Source organism: Orcinus orca, chromosome 12, assembly GCF_937001465.1.
Source record: "Orcinus orca chromosome 12, mOrcOrc1.1, whole genome shotgun sequence".
In the NCBI taxonomy this organism is placed as follows: Eukaryota; Metazoa; Chordata; class Mammalia; order Artiodactyla; family Delphinidae; genus Orcinus; species Orcinus orca.
In genome coordinates, this window is record NC_064570.1 from 79,137,282 (window position 1) to 79,157,711 (window position 20,430).

Below are 20,430 nucleotides of genomic sequence, written 5' to 3' on the forward strand. Positions count from 1 at the left end.
CAATAAACTCACTCTCTTCTAAAATACCTCATGTCTGGAAATTCTTTTTCCAACCTGTGCTCGGACCACAACACTATACATGAAATAGACAGCTAATAAGAACCTACTGTACAGCACAGGGAACTCTACTCAATACTCTGTAATAACCTATATTGGAAAAGAATCTAAAAGAGTGGATATACGTATAGGTATAACTGATTCACTTTGCTGTACACCTGAAACTAACACAACATCGTAAATCAACTCTACTCCAACAAAAATATTAAAAAATCCACTTCCATTTTTAAGCCAAAAAAATAGTGATGCTGCTACAGAGTGAGGGGCCTAGGGTTCTCCAGGCCTGAAGCAGTGGACAGGAAGGGTCTGAGGCCCACAGTCTGGCTGCAGCCTTTGTGGGACGTGGAGGCAGCATTCTCACAGATACGGATTATCCGAGACCAAGTGGAGGCCCTTTCTCTTCCACTTTCCGCCACGTCCACTGTCCCCAGCTGCAGTGTGCAAACAGCAGATGTGTTGAGTGGATCTGTGCTGTGTAGGTAACAAGAACAGTAACGCTGATTCTTCCATGCCTAGTTGCTTAACAAATGATGTTCTAAAAAGACACCACGTTGTGTGTGTGTTTACGTGAAAACACATCAAACAATGAACTGTGCTGGTCAGCAGGTCCTGGTAATGATATAAACACTCTGGCCATGCAGCTGACAGCTCCGATCCGAAGGGCAGACACAGCTGAGCGGCCGGACTGAAGGCACATGCAGAGAGCAGGCAGGCGGGTTGACACGGGAGTCAGCAGTTCAGGGCTCTTAAGACAATCCCATCAGGCAAGGCTTTCTCTGTACTTGACCAATGTGTGATTACATGGTGGATTCACTCAGCAATAGCAATAATAACATCGTAATGCTGCATCTTCTTATTCCCAGGCTAGGTTCTCCATGTCATCCAAAACTCACAACATCTAAACAAATCCTCAAAGGGATGGTGCTCAAAGTGTCTACTCTTTTCAAGCTTGTTTTTTTAATAGTAAAAATTTCAAACCTCTTTTCAGTTTCGGCCAATCTGTTCCATCATTTAAATTTATGATGATCTGGTTCAGGAACACACCACTGCACCTTTATTTAGAATAACGAATGGCTCGTCAACAGAGCTGCCATTACAAGTGTTCTCACTATACTTTATCTAATCCATTACCTTTTCTGGAACTAACAGATGCTAATTACTATAGAAGATTGGGTTTAGTTAATATCAAATTATTTCTCAAGCTTTCAAGATCTCTCTCTTTCCTTTGCCAACTGAATGAAGAGGAAACTGATAAAAACATCATAAAACCATTTAACATGAAATTTAGTTTTTGCTCTTTTAAAAATTTCAATTGCTAAAAAAATCTAAAATAGGTATCAGCATTAAATCCACCATGGTTTATTTACAGTAACAAAATATTTAAAAACAATTGCTCCTATACGAATATTTTAAAAAATTGCCCCTATAAAACATTTAATATTGTCTTTAAGAATTAATGGAAAGTGGAAATAATATAATTTTCTGAATATTAGTACAATTTAAGGCACTTAAGTTGACATTTGAGTTCCAGGTGCCTCTTCCCCTTTTGTCCTTCTAAAGTACATGAATGTTTGCCAATGTCTAATGTTAAAAAAATTCTCTAGAACTATTTTAAAGTGAACTCAACATAGTACACACTAAATTAGAAAAAAAAGATGTAATGTTTTCAGTCTTTGTTCTGACATAATTGTATGACAGTTAAGAATAACATCCTAATCCAGAACTTTTTAGCCAAACAAAATTTCCTTTTCCAAGGCAAAGATCTGTTCTTGTGTCCTCCTACAAAAATGTCACTTTCATTTATGTTTCTAGTTCGCTTCCCCTTTGGAAATCAACAGAGTATCTTGATTAGATGACTATTAAACGGACTAGGTGGCTGTTACTGAAAACACACATTGATTACAAATATAGACTCTTCACGAGTCCACTGAAGTTTTCATAATCTTTTGGCTTTTTTCTGTGATACCTATGAACATGATTTTTGAGGAAGGTTTACGTAACAGTGTTTTTAGGTAGATTGCCAAAGATTATCCCCAAGAGACAACAAAGAGGTCTCTCTTTGGAGAAAGTAACCAAAAGGTTGCTGTGGTCATTGATGGTGTGCAGCCCCTTGTCAAGTTCAAATGGCTGGGAAGCAGCCGACCACTGGATGATCCCTGCCAGGGACTGGGTGGCATCATGACATCCCCATGGGAATCCTCTCGGACTCAGAACCCTGGAGTTACTGGTACGCTTAATTAGGGCTTTAGCCCTTCACAGGATTAGCATCCTACAAATTCTCGCCTCTGGCACAATATGCCTATGGAACCAGGACAACCCAGTGCGTGCACAGCGCAGCATCGTCCCACCACCAGGAGGCGCTGCGCGGACCTGCCTGTTTGTCCCCAGGGCTGAGAGGGTCCAAGCAGGCAACAGGCAGCAGGGGAATTACGAGCGGGTTGGAAACCTCATTCAAGAGTCCTTAGAAGAGTGAGTCTGAGCAGGGCTCAGTAGGGTGGCAGAGTAACCTGGTCATGCACCTGAGGTTAGTTGGCATTCTCAGATCTCATGTCAGTAGCCGGGATGCTGGTACCTCTGCTTCCATGAGGTGTGTATTCTGAAGAGCTTCTGCTTATGACTACAGACCTTACTAGGAGTGAGGAGACACAGCAGCAGTTACTAGGTGGTCACCACCAGGAAAGTGCTCAGGGGTTTGTGGTCTTTCTTGAAAAACAAAGCCATTTGGCTTCATTGTTTCTCATATGTTAGTACAAGGACTAGTTAAACACTAAGGACAAACTGTGTAGTTTAATTGTGCTGCTCAAAACAGATCCAGTGCTCTTAATGGTTAAGTAGAAATAATCAGATTTGACATAGGCATTCCAAACGATGGTAGTCTATGTCTTAGCATCTGTTTCACACGAAAATAAGAATATAAATATTTTAGGATATAGCAACCTTTGTAGTAAATAACAATGCAACATAGTACAAATGATGGAGGAGTAAAATATTCCAGAACTTTTAAAGATAAATACTTATAGGAATCAATGAAATAAATAACATTAATTGCTTTGAAATTAAAAAAATTCTTGATTTGTATGAAGCCTGCACTTGTAGTTAGGATACATAACCAGTTGTAAGACCGCATATGCCAAAAGACAGAAGAAAATATTCTAGGTTGGATGTAAGAAGAAAAGCATTTTTCTTGTATTAAGTCTTACTCTGTGTTTTTAAAAGACTAAATCCTTTCCCTCTATCAATAAAGGTGAACAGAAAGAGAGACCATTTAAAAAAAATGTTTTTGAAACAAGCTAGCCTTTTGCCAATAAGGATACAAGCTGACTACACTGAGAAAAGAGAAATGGTCTTGTCTTACTGAGTTTAGTTTAACAACACATGTAGATCATTCACTGTACACAGAAGAAAGAAAATGTAAACAGTGGAAAATAAATGCAGAAGAAATATGAGCACACAATGTTTTCCATCAGTGTTCTAGATTCTCTCCCAAGACTCACACTTCTCAGAACCTAATAAAGGCAAGCACGCAGGGGCAGTTCCGGCAAAGCACCTGGTGGATCACAGCACAGGATGAAGTGTAATAAAAGAGTATCACTTATGCTTTAACTTTTAAGATACCCATCTTTGTAACAGCCTCACAAGTACCTGTTAAAGCAACTTCAGAGAGTCCTACTAGGAAGTCCAGCAGGGTTCTCTTAGTGCCTCATAAAGTGCCTTAAGGCAGTTTAACTACAAAGCAGGCACATAGCCACCAAGTGTTGATTAAGGAGACAGAGTAAAGCAGAAGCAATGAGATTTACAGATAATCCCCAAATCTCTGATGTATGATCTATACCTGTAGCAATAAAAACTTAACAGGCAGGAAGAAGTAAAAGCTTTCTTGTACCATCATGATGACTAACAACCTAATCAACCTTGTCAAGGAGGAAGAGAAAATGGTGAGGATACCGGCTGAATCCAGCTGGATGGGTTTACAGGTAGATTCTCTTCTCAGAAAGTGACAATTTATACCCAAACAGAGAACCATCTAGCTTAAAAAATGAGTTGGAAAAATTACTTAATGGAATGATTAATTAAAATAAATCAATAGACACCATTTACCACCACATATGAGATTAGAACTGTTTTAGTGGGAAGATAGAGGGAAACAAGTGAACGGTGAAATGATGCCCAAGAAGCTGTGTTTACGGCTTCAGCTGAGGAACAAAGCACGCTCAGTTGAGACGAACGGGGATTCACAGCTGACCCTGTACCGATGTTCACTCCTGTTCAGCTGAGCTAGATTAAAAAGCTCTTTTGGAGACTGATGAGTTGGATTTTTTTCTTTCTTGGCCGCACTGCGTGGCATTCGGGATCTTAGTTCCATGACCAGGGATTGAACCCATGCCCCTGCAGTGGAAGTCCTAACCACTGGACCGCCAGGGAATTCCCTGACGAGTTGTATTTTTAAAGAAAAATTTTGGATCTGTCACAAACAACATGTAACCAGCTTGGGGCTGCGTGTCTTTCCTTAGCCCAAGATGCTGTACATGAATTTTTAGAAAACATATCCTAACCTCAGTGTAGAAAGACAAAATCTAACAAGAATGTCCCGAAGCAGGGAACCCAGTACCCCAGGGGTGTACGTGAGCGTGTGCAGTGCCCACTCCATCCTGCAGAGAGACGCCTGATCTACAATCCTGGCCCCTCAGTCGGAGGGCGCCCGTGCCGGAGGGGCGCTGGCCGCTGTATTAGACTCTTCTACATCTGGGACCCTCCAAGCTCTCAGAACAGAGAAACCGGCTCCCCGCCCACCCACCCCCACAACGCCACCTCCTGAGGAAGTATTTAGGAGATTCCAGGCTCTGGAGGACAACAGAGTTGGCTGCAGCGCATCTACGCTGGTCTATCTGAATCACATCAATACAGCCTTGGCCCAAGCAGTAAAGGCTCTGCACTTGGACTGTGCTGGTCAGTCCATCTGAACTTGGGTCCAGCGCCCACCGGCAATATTCTGGACCCAGAGCTGCTTCCTCCAAGGGGGAATTCTCATTAGGATGCACTTCCTTTGAGCGGATTTGCTGGAGTGTAGGCAACTTTGTTATTTCCTGAGATGTTGCTATTGTTGTTACAACATACTGCATCCATTAGGCAGTCTTGTTCATTTCAGGGCCACAGCAGGGGGAAGAAAAGGTAATATTCAAGCTGGGCTGCAGCTTATTTCCTTCAGATTATTGACATGTTTTTAATTTTTCATTTTCTCTCTTTCTATATTCCTCCTCTTTACCTATTCTGTTGGTGTTTTATCTCTCTTCGCATAAAGTACTGGAGGTCAGGGGCATTTTATTACTCCATCCAAGGGGTATTTATTGAGCACATGCCCTGTCATAGCTTCACACGCGGTGACGTGATGTGTAACCGGAAGGCAGCAGACCCGAGTGTGTGTGGGTGAAGCGTGAAGTAAGGCACGCATGCCACACACGAACACACCGTGTGTTCGTGGTGATTTCTGCCAAATGTCCAATGACCACAGAGAAGCCAGAAATCTCTGTATGATTCTGAGTCAATAGCGCAGCTCAGTGGTTCCATGTATATTCCATGTATACCTGCCGACAGGGGAGTGATCTTTGACAGACTCAGTCCCAAGCATGCAGAACAGATTTTAACATCATGACATTTAAAACGTTTGGTTGTAGACTTTTTGGTTCGTGTTTGGCCCGAGGGGCGGCAGCTAGACCACCTGGGTTCTGCCTGTGCTCGCTGCTTTGGTGACCTTGGAAGAAGTGCAGCATCACCACCAGCCCAAGGTGGCCCCTCACTCAGCGCCGCCATGGAGGCTGTGCTGAAGCAAACACCTCCACACCATTTGCAAATGTCCCCTTTGGAGGATGAAACCGAGATAGGTGACCTGATTCTCAGGTAGCTGCAGAGTCCCTGCCAAAGAGGGTCTCTGCCCTTAGGACTTGGAGATAGGTTCCTCTTTTTTTTTAATTTATTTTTTTAACATTAACTGTAAATTGATAGGTTCCTCTTTGAGATAGTCTGTAAATGGATAGCTCCCAAGACAAGGAAGACTTCAAATGTCCCCAAAGAGACTAAAACAGCTTATAATGGCTATAATTTATTTTGTTTAACTTTCTTTGAGTCGTTTCCACACAGAAGGAGGGTGGGGTTTGCGTGGAGTCTACACAAAGGAGGACCAGAGAATCAGGGCTATTCAGCCTGCCTCTTCCAGGGTCTAATGCCCAGAACCTCTCTTTGGGCACAAATCTCTCTAAAATGGAGAAGAGCAACTCTCCAAGCTATTAAAACTTTCTGGAAATACCACCCAGGAATAGCCTATGCCTTCTGCTCTCTATCTGCCACATAAGAGAAGGGTCTCTACCACCACCCCGTGTAGGCTTCCCTACCCTGGAGGAGTGGGTGCGTCTGACCATGCCCACCTCCCATCGTAAACGAATGCGTTTATGTTTCGGTTCATAAGTGTTTTAAGTGTTAACTGAGATAATGCAGAAATGGATGACCCAGAGACTCATCACCTCAAGAGAACTCTCAAAGCTGATTTCAGGACATGAAGAAATGTGTCATTAGTATATCAGTACCGAGCTAAAGGAACAACCCCTGCCCAGGGCTGGCCAGGGGTTGCCTGTGTTTCCTCATTACTAGAACGGGTGTCAATGACAGGAAAAGCCTTGTGTCCCTTGTGGAGAGGAATTCCAGGTGTCTGGGACTCCCTGTTGCTTCTGCCTCTGTCCCCCGTCACCCCACCTGTGCTGGGACCCGCCTGCTCTGTCCTCCAGGGCTCTGCTCCCAAACCCAGACCTTCCCTGGCACTCAGGAACCCAGATTAAAATGTTCTCTTTCAGCTCCTTTTCCCTCTGGGTCTAGTTTTCTGCTATTCAGTCTGATACAGCATTTATTTCCTTCTAAGGCACGAAAGAATGACCACACAGTGTAGCTGATGTGGTGAAGTGTCCAGGAGGATTACCTTCTTCCTAAAGGAAGGGAGACTATTCGTTTGGATCAGATCACCTGAGTAGATCTCAGCTCTGAATGAGCGGGAGATGTTGCACACAGAGTGTTCTTACCTCCTGGACACAGTGTTCATTTTGTCCCTCACTCCTACCCCCTCCCCATACCATACTGTTTCTCACTTTAAAAGAAGGACCCTGGTGAAGGGGAGTATATCTTATCCTGCTTCATGGGATTTGAATACTTGGGTAAGACTCCTGTCTGGGAAAACAGTAGCAAGGAACAACCAAAGACCATAATTATTATTTTTACCCCAAACATCCCATGCTCTGCAGATTGTAAAAAGCAGTGAGTGAGTTAGGGAAAGACACTTATGCTCCCAAGGGGGGAAAAAAAATCAACAAAACAGCAACCTTTGCAGGCAATCTTGTGAAAGGTCCCTTTTAACCACCTTGTATTTGTTGATTTTGCTCACACGATACGCAGTTAAAACATCTGTTAGGCATCAGATTTATCAACAAACACGAAGCAGAACAGAAATCACAAACCTGCTTGATGCTTCCCCTTGTTCTTTCCTCCAGGTGCGTGCAGACAGAAGAAAAATGACGAGAAATGGTGAATACATTTATAGCGCTTGATAATGACCAAATTGGAGACTGGGGAATGAAGTACCTTAATTAATCCTTTCTGAGCAAGAGCCATACAAGCAAGACACTTTATCATGGACGTACCCAACTTTCTGACATATATCCTTGGTGGTACAGACCCGAGACAGCACAGCACCAATACTGCCCGCATGTGACCAAAAACTATAGACTCTTCATCAGCCTAAGTTATCCATGGTTTAGGCAAAGTGGTTCTGGTCTAACCGGCATCAGCAGAGGCCGTTAGAAGGGCGGTGCAGGTTGTGCTGAAGCTGGAGTTCCTGTGGTTCAGGCAGACTCAATCTGGGTTAGTTCATCTGTGACCGTGGTCTTGTGTCTCCATCACTTGTTGGGGCAGATTTTGTTTTTGTGCTGTACAAAGTCTGAATGCCCTTGCAGGACATCAGGCACACAGACAACCTAGCTCAGTGTTGGGTGGTCTGTCTAATAAGCCACCTGGGCACGTTCAGGTCTATGCAACATGGCATGGGGTCCCCGCTCTTGGCAAATACGCTGTGTCCTTGGGCGGGAGTCTTGCTTTCTTGTGGGTCTCGGTGCTCTTATGAATAAACTGAAGGCGCTGGAGTTGGTAATCTCTGAATTCTAACCCTAAGGTACCACGTGGCACCCTAGGAGCCTGACGACTCCCTGAAGCTTCACAGACGATCTGACTCATTTCCCAGAATAGCACATTTACCTGTGCTTCACCCCTGCATAGCCTTCACTCCCTTTGAGATGAAAATCAAGAAGTGAGTTCCTTCTCTAAATCCTTCTGTTGTTAAAACAAAACTTGGAAATAGCAACTGCTAAGACCTCCAAAGTGCACGTGAGAGACGAACTGGACCAGAAAGGAGAGTGTCCAGCAGGTCTGAGCAGCATGGCCTCTCGCACCCCGCACGGCTGTCACACCACCCTATTCCCTGGGATGAGCACGTGCAGTCAGTGCACCCCACTGTATCTCTAAACTGGGGGGACGAGAGCACGGGTGGGTGTTTTTACTGATAATGTCATCGATGCTGCTGCTGCTTTTGGTAATACAATCTCTTCCCTGACCAGCTGTTTAAAATTGCAGCCCCGAACGCTCCCCCAATTCCTTCCCTACTTTACTTTTCTCTTTAGCACTTACCATCATCTACTCTATTATATATTTTGCTTATTTATTTTTACCGTCTCTTCCTATTATCTCTTGAATATACACTCCCCGAGGCCTGGGATTCTGTTGGTTTTTCTCCTCCACTGCTGCATTCCCTGTGCCCGGAACAGTGCTGTGCACACAGTCGGTGCTGTAGGGGAGCAGAATGTGGCACCCCAAAAATCTGGCACCCCAAAGTGTGTCTCTTTGGCATGAGAATAAATTCAGGCTAATTATTTTTAAGAGACAGAAGTCTCAGGAAGTTTTTCTTCTCTCTCCCTTAACTGCCTGAAAGAATTGAGGTAAAGTGCCTGTTGCCCCTGAATAGAGCTGTCACCAGAGAAGTCTGTAAAGAATACGGGCCAGGCGTGGTGGGGACTCAGCAGGGCCTGGAGGTGAGAGTGTCTCCATCGGAGGGACTCTGTCCCTTTTCTCTTCTGGCCCAGGAAACACCCGCTTCCTCATCCCCGTGTGAACTGCCCTTCTCCCCCCTGAGTCCCAAACTAGCACCCGCAACATCCTCCTTTGTCTTTAGCTGAAGATGGTGTTTAACGGGAGGGTTTTGCCCATTTGGGGGGATTACTCAGTCTTCCTGGGATTCTCCCGTGTATACCTGTTATCAAACTCTTGTTTGATTTTCTCCTGTTCATCTGTCTCACGTCAATTTAATTCTTAGACCAGAGAGAAGAACCCAGAAGGGCAGAGGGACAGTTTTCCTCTCTGACTGTGCTCAATGAGCGCTGACTGCACGAACGCACGGATGAGTGAACGATCTTTCACTTCAGAAGTTCTTCAACCCCGAACGTTATAGGAAATACACGATGTAAGGAAGAAGTTTTGGTCTATTTCTTACTGTATCACCCTGCACTCGCTAAGCCAGTTAGTTATAAATGTAAAACGAACCCTCTAAGTCACTGTAAATTATTCTCCTCACAGACCTACACATTTGATTAAAGCAGGATTGCTTCCAGAGCAAAGGTTCTGAACTTGGCTTCAGGGAGTTTGTGAATACATTAAAATTTGTAGGCAGAGTTTTGATTTTTTATGCGTTGAATATTTTTCTTGGGAAAGAGTCCATAATTACCACCATGTTCTTAATGGTTTAACAAAGAACAACGAAGATTAAGAATCACTGCGGTTTGGAACAGCAAACTATGGCTGAAGGGAGAGGTGCAGGGACACTGCTTGTCACTCCTGGGCAAACAGCCATGTTCCTCAGTAAACAAGGCCGAGACCCAGAGGCTAAGCAGGGCGCAGGGAGAGGGGAGTGGGGCTGAGGCCTGGTAGCTACAGAGGGACAGGATGGAGGCAGGTGTCCGCATACACGTTCCTCCACCCCCGTCCCCAGTAGAAACAGGGAAAACAACAGAGAAAAGAGAGAATTACGGGAGTAAAAGAATAGTTTATGCACTGGGAGAATCTGACTCATTATTGAATAGTTTTTCCAGGCTGCAGGATGACTTTTAATCCAAAAACTGCAGGAAGTGGGAAGCCAAATAATCACATATAATAAAATAATAGCCCACGCTCTCCTGTCACTTGGGAACTTTGTTTGTTTTTTTCCCACTAGCCTTTTTACACATTACCTAGCAACCTTCATAAAGACGAGATGTACAATTTCCATACAGTTCCCGTTTTTGATTCATACCCTCAAGGAACAGATGGCACACGAGTTATATTCCCTTTTTGTTTTAAAATACTACACCTTAGAGTCTAATTCTCAAAAAGGGAATTTCCCTACATTATAAGATCTAAATGCAAAGCGACTTCTCATCCATATGTACACTAGGCCGCACCCGCTCTAACACCCTGGGGTCAATGAATCTCTGTCGCAGGTGCTGGCGCAGGTTTGACCCTGACCTCTAGGAGGTGTGTCCCACAGGGTCAGAAGTGACCTTGGCCAGCTCTGGTCCTTTGCATTGTGGATGGGAAGCCAAGGCCCAGGGCTGGGCAGGGAAGCAAAATGACAGATCCCGTGAGTTCACGATGGCCCCGCAGACCTCCTTGGAGGCAGCGGCTCTGGAGAACCGGCCGTGAGGGCCTCCCTGGCTGGTTCTCTTGCACTTTGGTAAGAAGAGGTTTCTCTGAGTCACACTAGTCAGCTGCCTCCAATCCCGTGAAGCCACTGGGACTAAGGCCTTGATGGGCCCTGAAAGGAAAGAGCAGGTGCTCAAACGCACGAAGTCAGCTGAGCCGTCCGAGAACTCTGCACAACCCGGGGCACCGACTACTGGTCCAGTGGATGACTCACGGGGGGCCGCCCCTGGCTTACTTGCTTTTTGTGTTTTACTGAGGATTTCTTTCATTAAATGGTGATTAGGGTTTAGTCTGCGAGCTGAACTGGGACTAAGGACTGTTTGGGAATTAAAGATGCTGCGGCAATCGTCAGGCCTGTGCACGACCTTTCCAGCCCCCTCCCCTCTAGGCACAGGGGGGCTGCACCTCCCTCCTGGTCCCCCCCCACTCCCCCAGAGCTGAAGCACAGCTGGGTGACCTGCTTCGGCCAATGAAATGTGAATGGAAGTAACATCTTTTTAAAATTTGGAATGTTAATTCCAAGCTGTACTCTGAGTGGTCCTGTCACCTCACTGTACTCCACCTCATCTCTCCTTTCGCTGCTGATGTTGGTTTAATCTGCAAATGAAAGCTCAAGGCCCATCCTGTAAGGGGATCCCGAGGAGAAATGACCTTAAGGGACTTAAATGTGCAGATGTGATGCTCCCCAAGCAGCCCCGCCTGGGGTCAGGGGATGGCGGGGAGTTTTAAACAGTCATTGTTTTTCAAGAACCAAGGCACTTACCTGAGGAATTCTGGTGGGCTTTACGAAATGACATATTAGAAAATAAGCATGAAATAGTAAAAATAAATCTCTATAGAGTTCAGATTCTTTTCATATTTAAGCCCAGTCTATGGATGGTGAGGAATGATACAGAATCCATTTAGTTTTGCACCTGAGCTGTTACCAAACAGCTTTGAATCTTTCAAAGAGCAACAGAGAATAAGACAAGCCCCGAATCGACACCTGTGCATGCGTGTGTGTGTGTGCGCATGTGTGGTTTGCTTTACAAACTTAAGGAAACGCGACTACAGCCCCGACTGTCGCACTGACACCTACTTGGTGGGGCTGCAGGTGTGCAAGGCCTTCAGGTGCGGCTTCCAGGTTGCAATGGAGACAGATTTCTCGTCGGCTGCATAACTACGCCAAACACACTGCACGCGGCATACGCGGGGACATAAGAAAGAAAAACAAAGAGAGGAGGAGAGAGAATGCAATGAAAAGGGAGATTAGTAAATTAATACAGATTAAGCATCTTTTCCTTGCCATGTTCAGCCCTGATAAATGTCCGAAGGGTGAAGAGGCTTGGGTGTTTTCGCCTGGCTGTGAAATACGCTCCACCACATCCATAGAACTGCTTTTCAAAATAACTCACATCAGAAGCAGAAGTACCACAAAGCATAACACAGAGGAGTTTTGGGATTGGTTAGGGAGAGACGTCGGAGGTGAGCTACCCGAGTGGGACTGACTGTGCATCCCGGGAGCCACTGCGTGCCCTTAATCACCACTTGTAAGATAGAGGCAAAGGACCCTGGAAATCCATAAGGCAACTAGTGAATTAGCTAGTAAACTGATGACCACCAGGGCATGTTAATGATGTAGTGAAATCCCCTGCGGTTGAACCATGTGGTACTTCTAAGGCTAACCGTGAAGGTGGAGATAAGAGGCAGGCCTAAAACAAGGTGGGGAAACGTACTCTCAGGAATATGATCCGAAAGCACGTAAGAATTTAATGCTGGGGTCTAAGGACACGTTTGTAGCTCTTGGATGTGAAACACAAGCTCTGTGTATGTCATATAATTATACCTGATATATATATAACACAAAGTGTTTTCATGTAATCCCCACAGTGTGGATGAAGACCCTTATGACCCTTATTGTGTAGAAGAGAAACTAAAGGCTCAGATACATTAGGAGGTTAACACAAGGCTGGCAGAGGTGAGACCCCGCCTCAGGTTGCCTGGCTCTTGGTCTTAGAATCCCTCCACGGTCCTTTGCTGGGTGACTGTTGTTGGAGCAGCGTCCCTCTCAACTGTCCATTTCAGAGGTTGCCTGAACTTACTTTCCATAGAGATTTTGGTGAATCTCTTCCTTTGCAATAGGTCTGCAAACATCTCTAGTGACCAAGTGTTTACGCCACTCTCCTGAGAGGAACATTTTTACTATAATTCATAAATCAAAACATTCTATTTTGTGTGATTAATTCATATAAACAGGTCATGCCCCTGCTGTCTTACCATCATTCATGATTTTGAAACCTACAATGAAGAAAACAGTGACCTAATAATATTCCTTTCCCTGACAATACATTGAATACGCGTGTGCAGAAAAAAGAGTTAAAAATTGACATAACTAATTTGGAAAACTTTGGCTGTATCTATTAGAGCTGAAGTATATATACCCTATGATACAGCTACACACTCCTGCATGTATACTCAACAAATATGCTTACACAAGCTCATCAAAAGATGTGTACTATAATGTTCAAAACAGCACTACTCTGTTTTTAAAATCTTAATATGAATTTTCTTATTTGTTTACTTACTGAAGTATAGTTGGTGTACAATATAAGTTACAGGTATACAATAAAGTCACAATTTTTAAAGGTTATACTCCATTTATAGTTATATTGGCTGTAATCCCCATGTTGTACAATATATTTTTGTAGCTTATTTATTTTATACATAATAGTTTGCACCTCTTAATCCCCGACCCCTACCTTGCCCCTTCCTCTTCCCTCTCCCCACTGGTAACCACTAAGTTGTTCTCTCCATCTGTGAGTCTAAACAGCACTACCTTTTTTTTTTTTTTTTAAATATTGGAGTATAGTTGATTTACAATGTTGTGTTAGTTTCAGGTGTACAGCAAAGTGATTCCGTTATACATATACATATATCTATTCTTTTGCAGATTCTTTTCCCTTATAGACAATTACAGAGTATTGAGTAGAGTTCCCTGTGCTATACAGTAGGTCCTTGTTAGTTATTTTTTATATAGTAGTGTATACATGTTAATACCAGACTCCTAATTTATCCCTCCCCCGTACCTTTCCCCTTTGGTAACCATAGGTTTGTTTTCTGTGTCTAAACAGCAGTACTCCTAATAAACCAAAGTTGGAAATGCTCAAGCAGCCGTCCGCAGGCCCATACATGGGTGAGCTGTGGACTGCTAGCACAGTGGATCAGCACACAGGAACAGTCCACTGTAACTACACTCAACAGTGTGGACGAGCTTTACACGAATACTGCTGTGTGAGAGGGACAAGACACAAAAGAGTGCCTGTGGTGTGACGCCACTTCCATAAAGGACAAAAGCAGGGAAACCAATCCCCGCAGTTAGAAGGCAGCGGGGCGGCTCCCCCAGGGGCAGAGGTGGAGCGAGGGTGCATGGGGTGCTGACCACCGGCTGCTGGTGACAACTGCAGCGCAGTTTTCTAGGGTCTGTGCTGCATTCCCTACGCACCTTATACTTCAATAAGATGTTCAAGAAGTGATATAAAAAACTAGGAAGATATATGGTAAGACCTGAGGGTTTTTATATTATTAAGGAAGGTTTAAATAATTGAAGCCAGCTTCCTTGCCTGGAGCCTTCATCACACGGCTCACGTTGGCTGAAACTACAAATCCCTCAGAACGTACGCTAAGCATCTTGGCATCTTACAGAGAACAAAGCAGTTGTCATCGTATCATCCTGAAATGTTAGTTTTGGCAAGTGCTGTGCACTCACAATCTACAGAGTGATTCAGAGTAATCAATAAAGACACATGGGTTTATTATCGCAGCTTCTTCTGTAGTGAAGGCCAGAGCCCCGCCAGTGCTGCTTTAATTAAACAACTTTAATAGAAGGCACCAGATATATGTGGACTTGGGTACTGTGGAGGGAGGACTCACGTAGAAGTGAGCAGCACACAGCAGGCCTGGGCATTATTGGATATCAGGGGAAAAAAATCCCAAACAACAATACGACAAAAATGGGACCAAGACATTACCTGCCAAAGTTATAAAGAACGGGGGGCAGAAGTGGCCATGCTTAGAAAATTGAAAATTTTCTTAACAATGAGATCTGGCTTCTTGCTCTTTTTCTATCACATTGATCTCAACAGCTAAGCTCTTATTCCCTTCATTAGGAGCAGAGGGCAAGTGGCATCTCCCTCAGGGCTGATACCAGTCCGCAGTCGAGTGGCAGTGGAGCGGGTACCTATTATTCTCACCCTCTAATCACTCTGTCCTGGCCTCAGTTCTCCCTCAGCTTCTGGAAGCTGAACCCAAGGCCACAACCATGTGATCGAGGAGCCAACGTTCCTCTACTTGAAGCTAAAATCACACAGTGGTTGGCGAGAGAAAGTGCCCAGAGGGATTTCATTTACATGGCACACACACTCCCAAGGAAAAGTCACCAAAAAGCAACAGGAAAGCCGAATTCACCATTTACTCTGCAACCCTGGTGCTCAAGGTAGCCGAACAAGTTCACACTTTGGTCTAGAGCTATAAGCGCAATGTCAGTATAGTTACTTCAGGGAGTATTTAGTCTGCCTTGTCTGGAGCGTTACAGCTATGGCGCATTTGACCCTTTCTGGAAACCTTAATTCCAGCTGAGCATCCAAAGGTAGAACCAACATGGAATGATGTTTTTCAAGGTACAGAATTTAAGAAGCCGGAGAATGAAAAGGTTTAGGGTGAAAACCAGTAATATCGCTTTCCCCACTTTACTTCTCACTCATTTTTGTTCCTCAGTGGCAACCCCTTCAACTTTTATAGCTTCTGTTTCTAATTTTAAGAATCCTTATTTTTAAGGATTGTTCTCATATTTCTTTGGGGTTTTTCATTTTCTTACCATGGAAGATAGTGACATAGCCATGTACACACCTTCCCCTGATCTCATCCTACCAACAGTTTTTAGTAAATTTTAGTTAACTTTTAGTTAAGTGTTTAGTTAGTGAACACTACTTAGTGTTTGCATTACTTTGACCCCATAACTACTGTTCCCAGCTCAGCAATGTGATGTACCACTGACTACCTTTTTCTTTCCCGTGTAATTTATTTTGGTTTTTCTTGGAGCTAGTATTGCCCTACTCTAATGTCTTGATTTGCCTTTATGTACCTAGGAGGAAAACATTCCTGAACTCTCCAACAGAACTCTAAAATCCCACTTGTCAGATACATCACGAAAGCTGTGTCTCCTTGCCGCCCTCCCTCCGGCTCTCTGCTCTCCGGCCCTGCATCTCTGGCCCTGGGACTGCCCCTCAGCAACAGCCTGGAGGTCCCCTCACTCCTCCTTGGGTGGGATCTCTTGTTCCCGGGACACCACGTCTCCTTCCTTTTTGGGTTCATCTCTTTGTTTTGGAGGATTAATTCTACCCAAGTAGCTTCTCCTGTTTTTCTTTTTCTTTTCCTTTTTTTCCATTTCAGCTTTATTGAGGTATAACTGACCTATATACAGTTGTGAGATCTTCTAAGCTTACATCATGGTGATTTAATATATGTACACATTATGAAAGGGTTCCCCCCATCTAGGTAATTAACACATCCATCACCTCATGTATTTATTTGCTTGTTTGTTTTTTGGTGTGAGAACATTTTGCTTGTTTGTTTTGGGTTTTTTTTTGAAATGCATTATTAAAGACTTTTTATTTTATTGCTATATTGGAGTATAGTTGATTAACAATGTTGTGATAGTGTCAGGTGTACAGCAAAGTGATTCAGTTATACATATACATGTATCTATTCTTGGTGTGAGCACATTTAAGTTCTACAGTCTTAGAAGATTTCAATTATACAACACTGTTATCAACTATAGTCACCACGTTTCACATTACAGCCTCAGGGCATATTCATCTCATAGTGAAAGTTTGTACCCTTTTACCCTATTTCCCCCACCTTTCAGCTCCTGGCAACCACTTTTTGCTTCTGTTTCTAGGAGGCTGACTTAAAAGATTTTTTTAGATTCTACATTAAGTGAGACCATGCAATAGTTGTCTGTCTCTGTCTGGTTCTCTCACTCTGCATAATAACAAGGTCCATCCGTGTGTTGCAAATAGCAACTTTTTCTTTCTCATGGTTGAATAATATTCCACTGTGTATATATACTGCAAGGGAAAACAGCATGGAGGCTCCTCAGAAAATTACAAATACAACAGCCATATAATCCAGCAGTCCCACCTCTGTGTTTATCCAAAGGAAATGAAAACAAGCTATCTGCACCCCCATGGCCACTGCAGCATGATTCACAACAGCCAAGATACGGAAGCAACCCAAGTGCCCATCGGTAGATGCATTGATAAAGAAGATGTGATATTAGCTTCCTGAGTATGGGGAAATGGTAGGTAAGTTTTGAGGTTTTGCATATCTGAAAGAGTCTTCATGTTACTCCCATACGCCATGAATAATTTGGCTGAATATAGAATTCTAGGTTGGAGATAATTTTCCTCCATAATTTTGAAAGTATTGTTCCACTGTCTTCTTCTAATTTTAAGGTTACCAATGAGAAATCCATGCAATCCAGATTCTGGACCCTTTGGGTATGTTCTGCTCAGAAAGCATTTAGGATGCTTTCAGGAGTTTCCTAAAGGAGAAATATGAGAACTTTCAGGAGTTCTCATATTTCACAAGGGCGTCCGCAGTGTGAAGCTTTTTGTTCACAGTGCTGGGTCCTTGGGGGGCCTTTTACTGTGGCCCCTCCTGCCCTTCATTTTTGGGGAACCAGAATATAATATTTATTTGATAAAATTCCACACTTAGTTTCCCTGTATTCTTTTTGAGGTACTTCTGTTGGCTGAATATTTGATCTCCTGGAAGTGTCATCCAATTTTCCTACTGTTTTTTGTTTTATTTTCCATCTCTGTCTTTTTATTCTATTTTGGGGGAGATTTTCACAGTTTTATCTCCTTTTCTGTTTTCTTCTTTTTCTGCTCTCATGTTTTCCACATCTAGGAATATTTTTTTCTGAATCTGTCCTTATTCATGATTAAAGCGTTACTACAAAGGCTGTATAAGCTCTGTATGTGTGGCTTGAGTTTATTTTAGTGGCCTCACTTTGGAAGGCTCAGTTCTTTCACTAGAGGAAGCCGAAGTTTCAATACATAATTTGTTTTTCTTTTGGGCCAACTAATTTCCCCAGAGCAGCATCTTCTACTCTCTTCCCTCAGGAAAATAAGCCTACCTGTCAGCATTCACTTCACACACTTGTACTTAATTCCCCTGTTTCTGTTTCCAATAAAGCACCCTGGCTCCACCCTGAACTGGACCAGCCTCTCTAGAAGGAAACCGCTCACACAGAACTTCTGAAGGATCTTGAAATGCTAATCCCCAGGCTTCAGTGATGTATATATGAGGCTTCGAGTGCTGGATTCAGATTCCGACACCAGGGACCCGAGTCCTACCTCTTGCCAAGTCCCTAGGCTTGTCCTGGGGATCAAGGGACATAATGTAGCAGAAACACTCTGCACCCTTGTGAAGAGAAGCACTTCGCAAGTCTTAGGCATTATCAATAAAAGTGGTGACATTGGGGCACGTATCCACAACGTTACTGAGGGCTGCTTTCTTTTCCTAGACTGCTCCGCTTGAAAGGAAAAGTTAATGTAAATGAATCATGCAAAGATGTTGACACAACTGAGTTTACTGCAAGCTGCTGGGGTTTCAAACTTTTCCCTAAAACGCTGAAATGCTGGTTAATTTAGTTGTCTCACCGACTGAACGACAAAGCAATCTGGGCATCTCCAGCGCCCTCTACAAAGACAGCGGCTCTGGCTCCAAACAGACGAGACTGGCCTTGGTCTTGATGCTTTGTGTGATCAGCAAACCAAGGCAGTTTTATTGGGTAAGAAAATGCATGGATCAGCAAATGAGGCTTGTTGTTTAATCTAAAGCATCCTTGAAATAAACATCTATAATCTAAAGCTTAAAGTCCTGACTTCTGGCTATGGGTTACAGCAAGGAAAAACAATGAATACATTTAATAATTATATCATTATTCTTATGTCTAATAAATTGCATTTGGACAGAGGAACAATCACTTTTTAAATTGGTAATTAATGAAACTATGATTAGATTTAAAGGTATTCTTGAACGTTTCAAGCCTTTCATTTTATATTCTTTTTTGTTCAGAACAACACATAAGTTAGAGTTTTAAGTAAAAAAAAAAATTAATGATTTCACTCCACAGTTTCCTACCTTGGTACAAGTTCAATTATTGATCACAATATATATTACATAACTCAGTTCCATAAAATAAAAATCTAGATCTTTAAGTAAACTTTACAATCAGCCTCTTCACTTTTTACGGCTCAGGAAGGCCTTGCCTTGCTTTGGCTGTTGGCCAGAGGCTGTTGGTATAAATGCCTCTGGTCCAAAGACTGCCTGGAGGAATGGTAATCTGTTTTCACGTTCAATTGGAAATTTTTTTTTTTTTGGCACAATTTGGTAGTTAATAATGATGAGATAGATCAGAAAGTCCCTCCTATTATTCTCTGTATCTGTCTTGTGCAGTAGGATAGCCAGTAGCCGTGTAGAGCTACTGAACACCTGAGATGTGGCTGGTGCCTCCCAGGAACTGAATTTCTAAATGTAAACAGCCATCTGCAACTCTTGGCAACTGTTCTGGGCAGCAGAGCTGGAAGCTCTGTGTCATCACAAGGGATCCACGTCTCAGAAATTCCTCAAAGGGCTCACTTTCCAACAGGATGGCCAATGGTCTAAGATTTTTTTGATGCAGTCCCCTTTTATACCCAGAAATATCGAGGATCTGTACACAGAAGTGGTTGTACTTTGAGTACATGCTGATTGAGAAAACATACAGTACAAAAAGCTAGTAAACAATTTCGCGAGGATATTAAATAAGTTTGAACTGTATCCATGCCAACAGCACGGTCACGCCCCTGAGAGCAGGCAGCCTAGGTATGTGTAAGGTGTACCACTGGTTCCCTGTGTGGACAGGGCTTGCTGCCCGAATGCATGCAAGGAACCCAGGGAGTAGCTCTGCATTCACAGGCTGGAAAGCATTCTTCCAGAACGGAAAGATGAATACGTTAAAGAGCAACTGAAAGATAAAAACAGAAGTGTGGGGACACCTCATAAGCAGTTAAGAAGCGCCAAAGGGTGGAGGCTCTCTGTTGGGCATTTTGTGTGCACCCCGGCGTGCGTGACGTCCCTGTCATGGCCCTGTCATTCGGCCTCAGATCTTAAACTCCTACGACTCAGGGATCTTTCCTTTAGGAAAACAAAGTTTACTTTATCTTTGGCGCCCCTTTAAAACCCGGAAATTTTAAAACAAGAGCCTCTCAGTGGTGTGCATTACACGTGATGTGCAATGGTCAGGAGTCACAGAACAGTTTGCTCTAAACACTAACACCCTCATTTAGTCACAGATACAAAGGGGTCTCCTTTCCGATGTAGCCCCTCCCCGCCTCCCCCCACCCTGTGGCCACAGGCAGAGGTTGCGGAGTCTCGTGTCGTGGTTGCTGCCCTCCACCCCCGACTGGAACCTGCAAGGTGCGTGGGAACAACGGGCCTGCTACTGTAGCAGGAACCTCAGTCACCGCCCTGAGCCCTCTGGTTCTGCAGGTCTGGGGCATCCGCTGCCTGGCATGGAGGGATGTT

The 20,430-nt window shown here is 43.7% G+C and overlaps 1 protein-coding gene across 4 annotated transcripts in view; it reads right to left on the reverse strand.

Annotated features, from left to right (window-relative positions):
* KCNQ5 (potassium voltage-gated channel subfamily Q member 5) overlaps positions 1-20,430 on the reverse strand; it is a 581,761-nt gene that overhangs the window by 69,733 nt on the left and 491,598 nt on the right. For 2 of the 4 annotated variants that reach the window (XM_033428637.2, XM_012533108.3), the window contains 2 exons: positions 11,897-11,991; positions 7,554-7,580 (listed from right to left, as the gene is read on the reverse strand). In XM_033428637.2, the coding sequence (XP_033284528.1) occupies positions 7,554-7,580; positions 11,897-11,991 (122 nt within the window). Of the gene's footprint in view, positions 1-2,629; positions 2,687-7,553; positions 7,581-11,896; positions 11,992-20,430 lie in introns of all 4 variants that reach the window. The other 2 variants (XM_049695430.1, XM_033428636.2) reach the window with 2 other exon arrangements.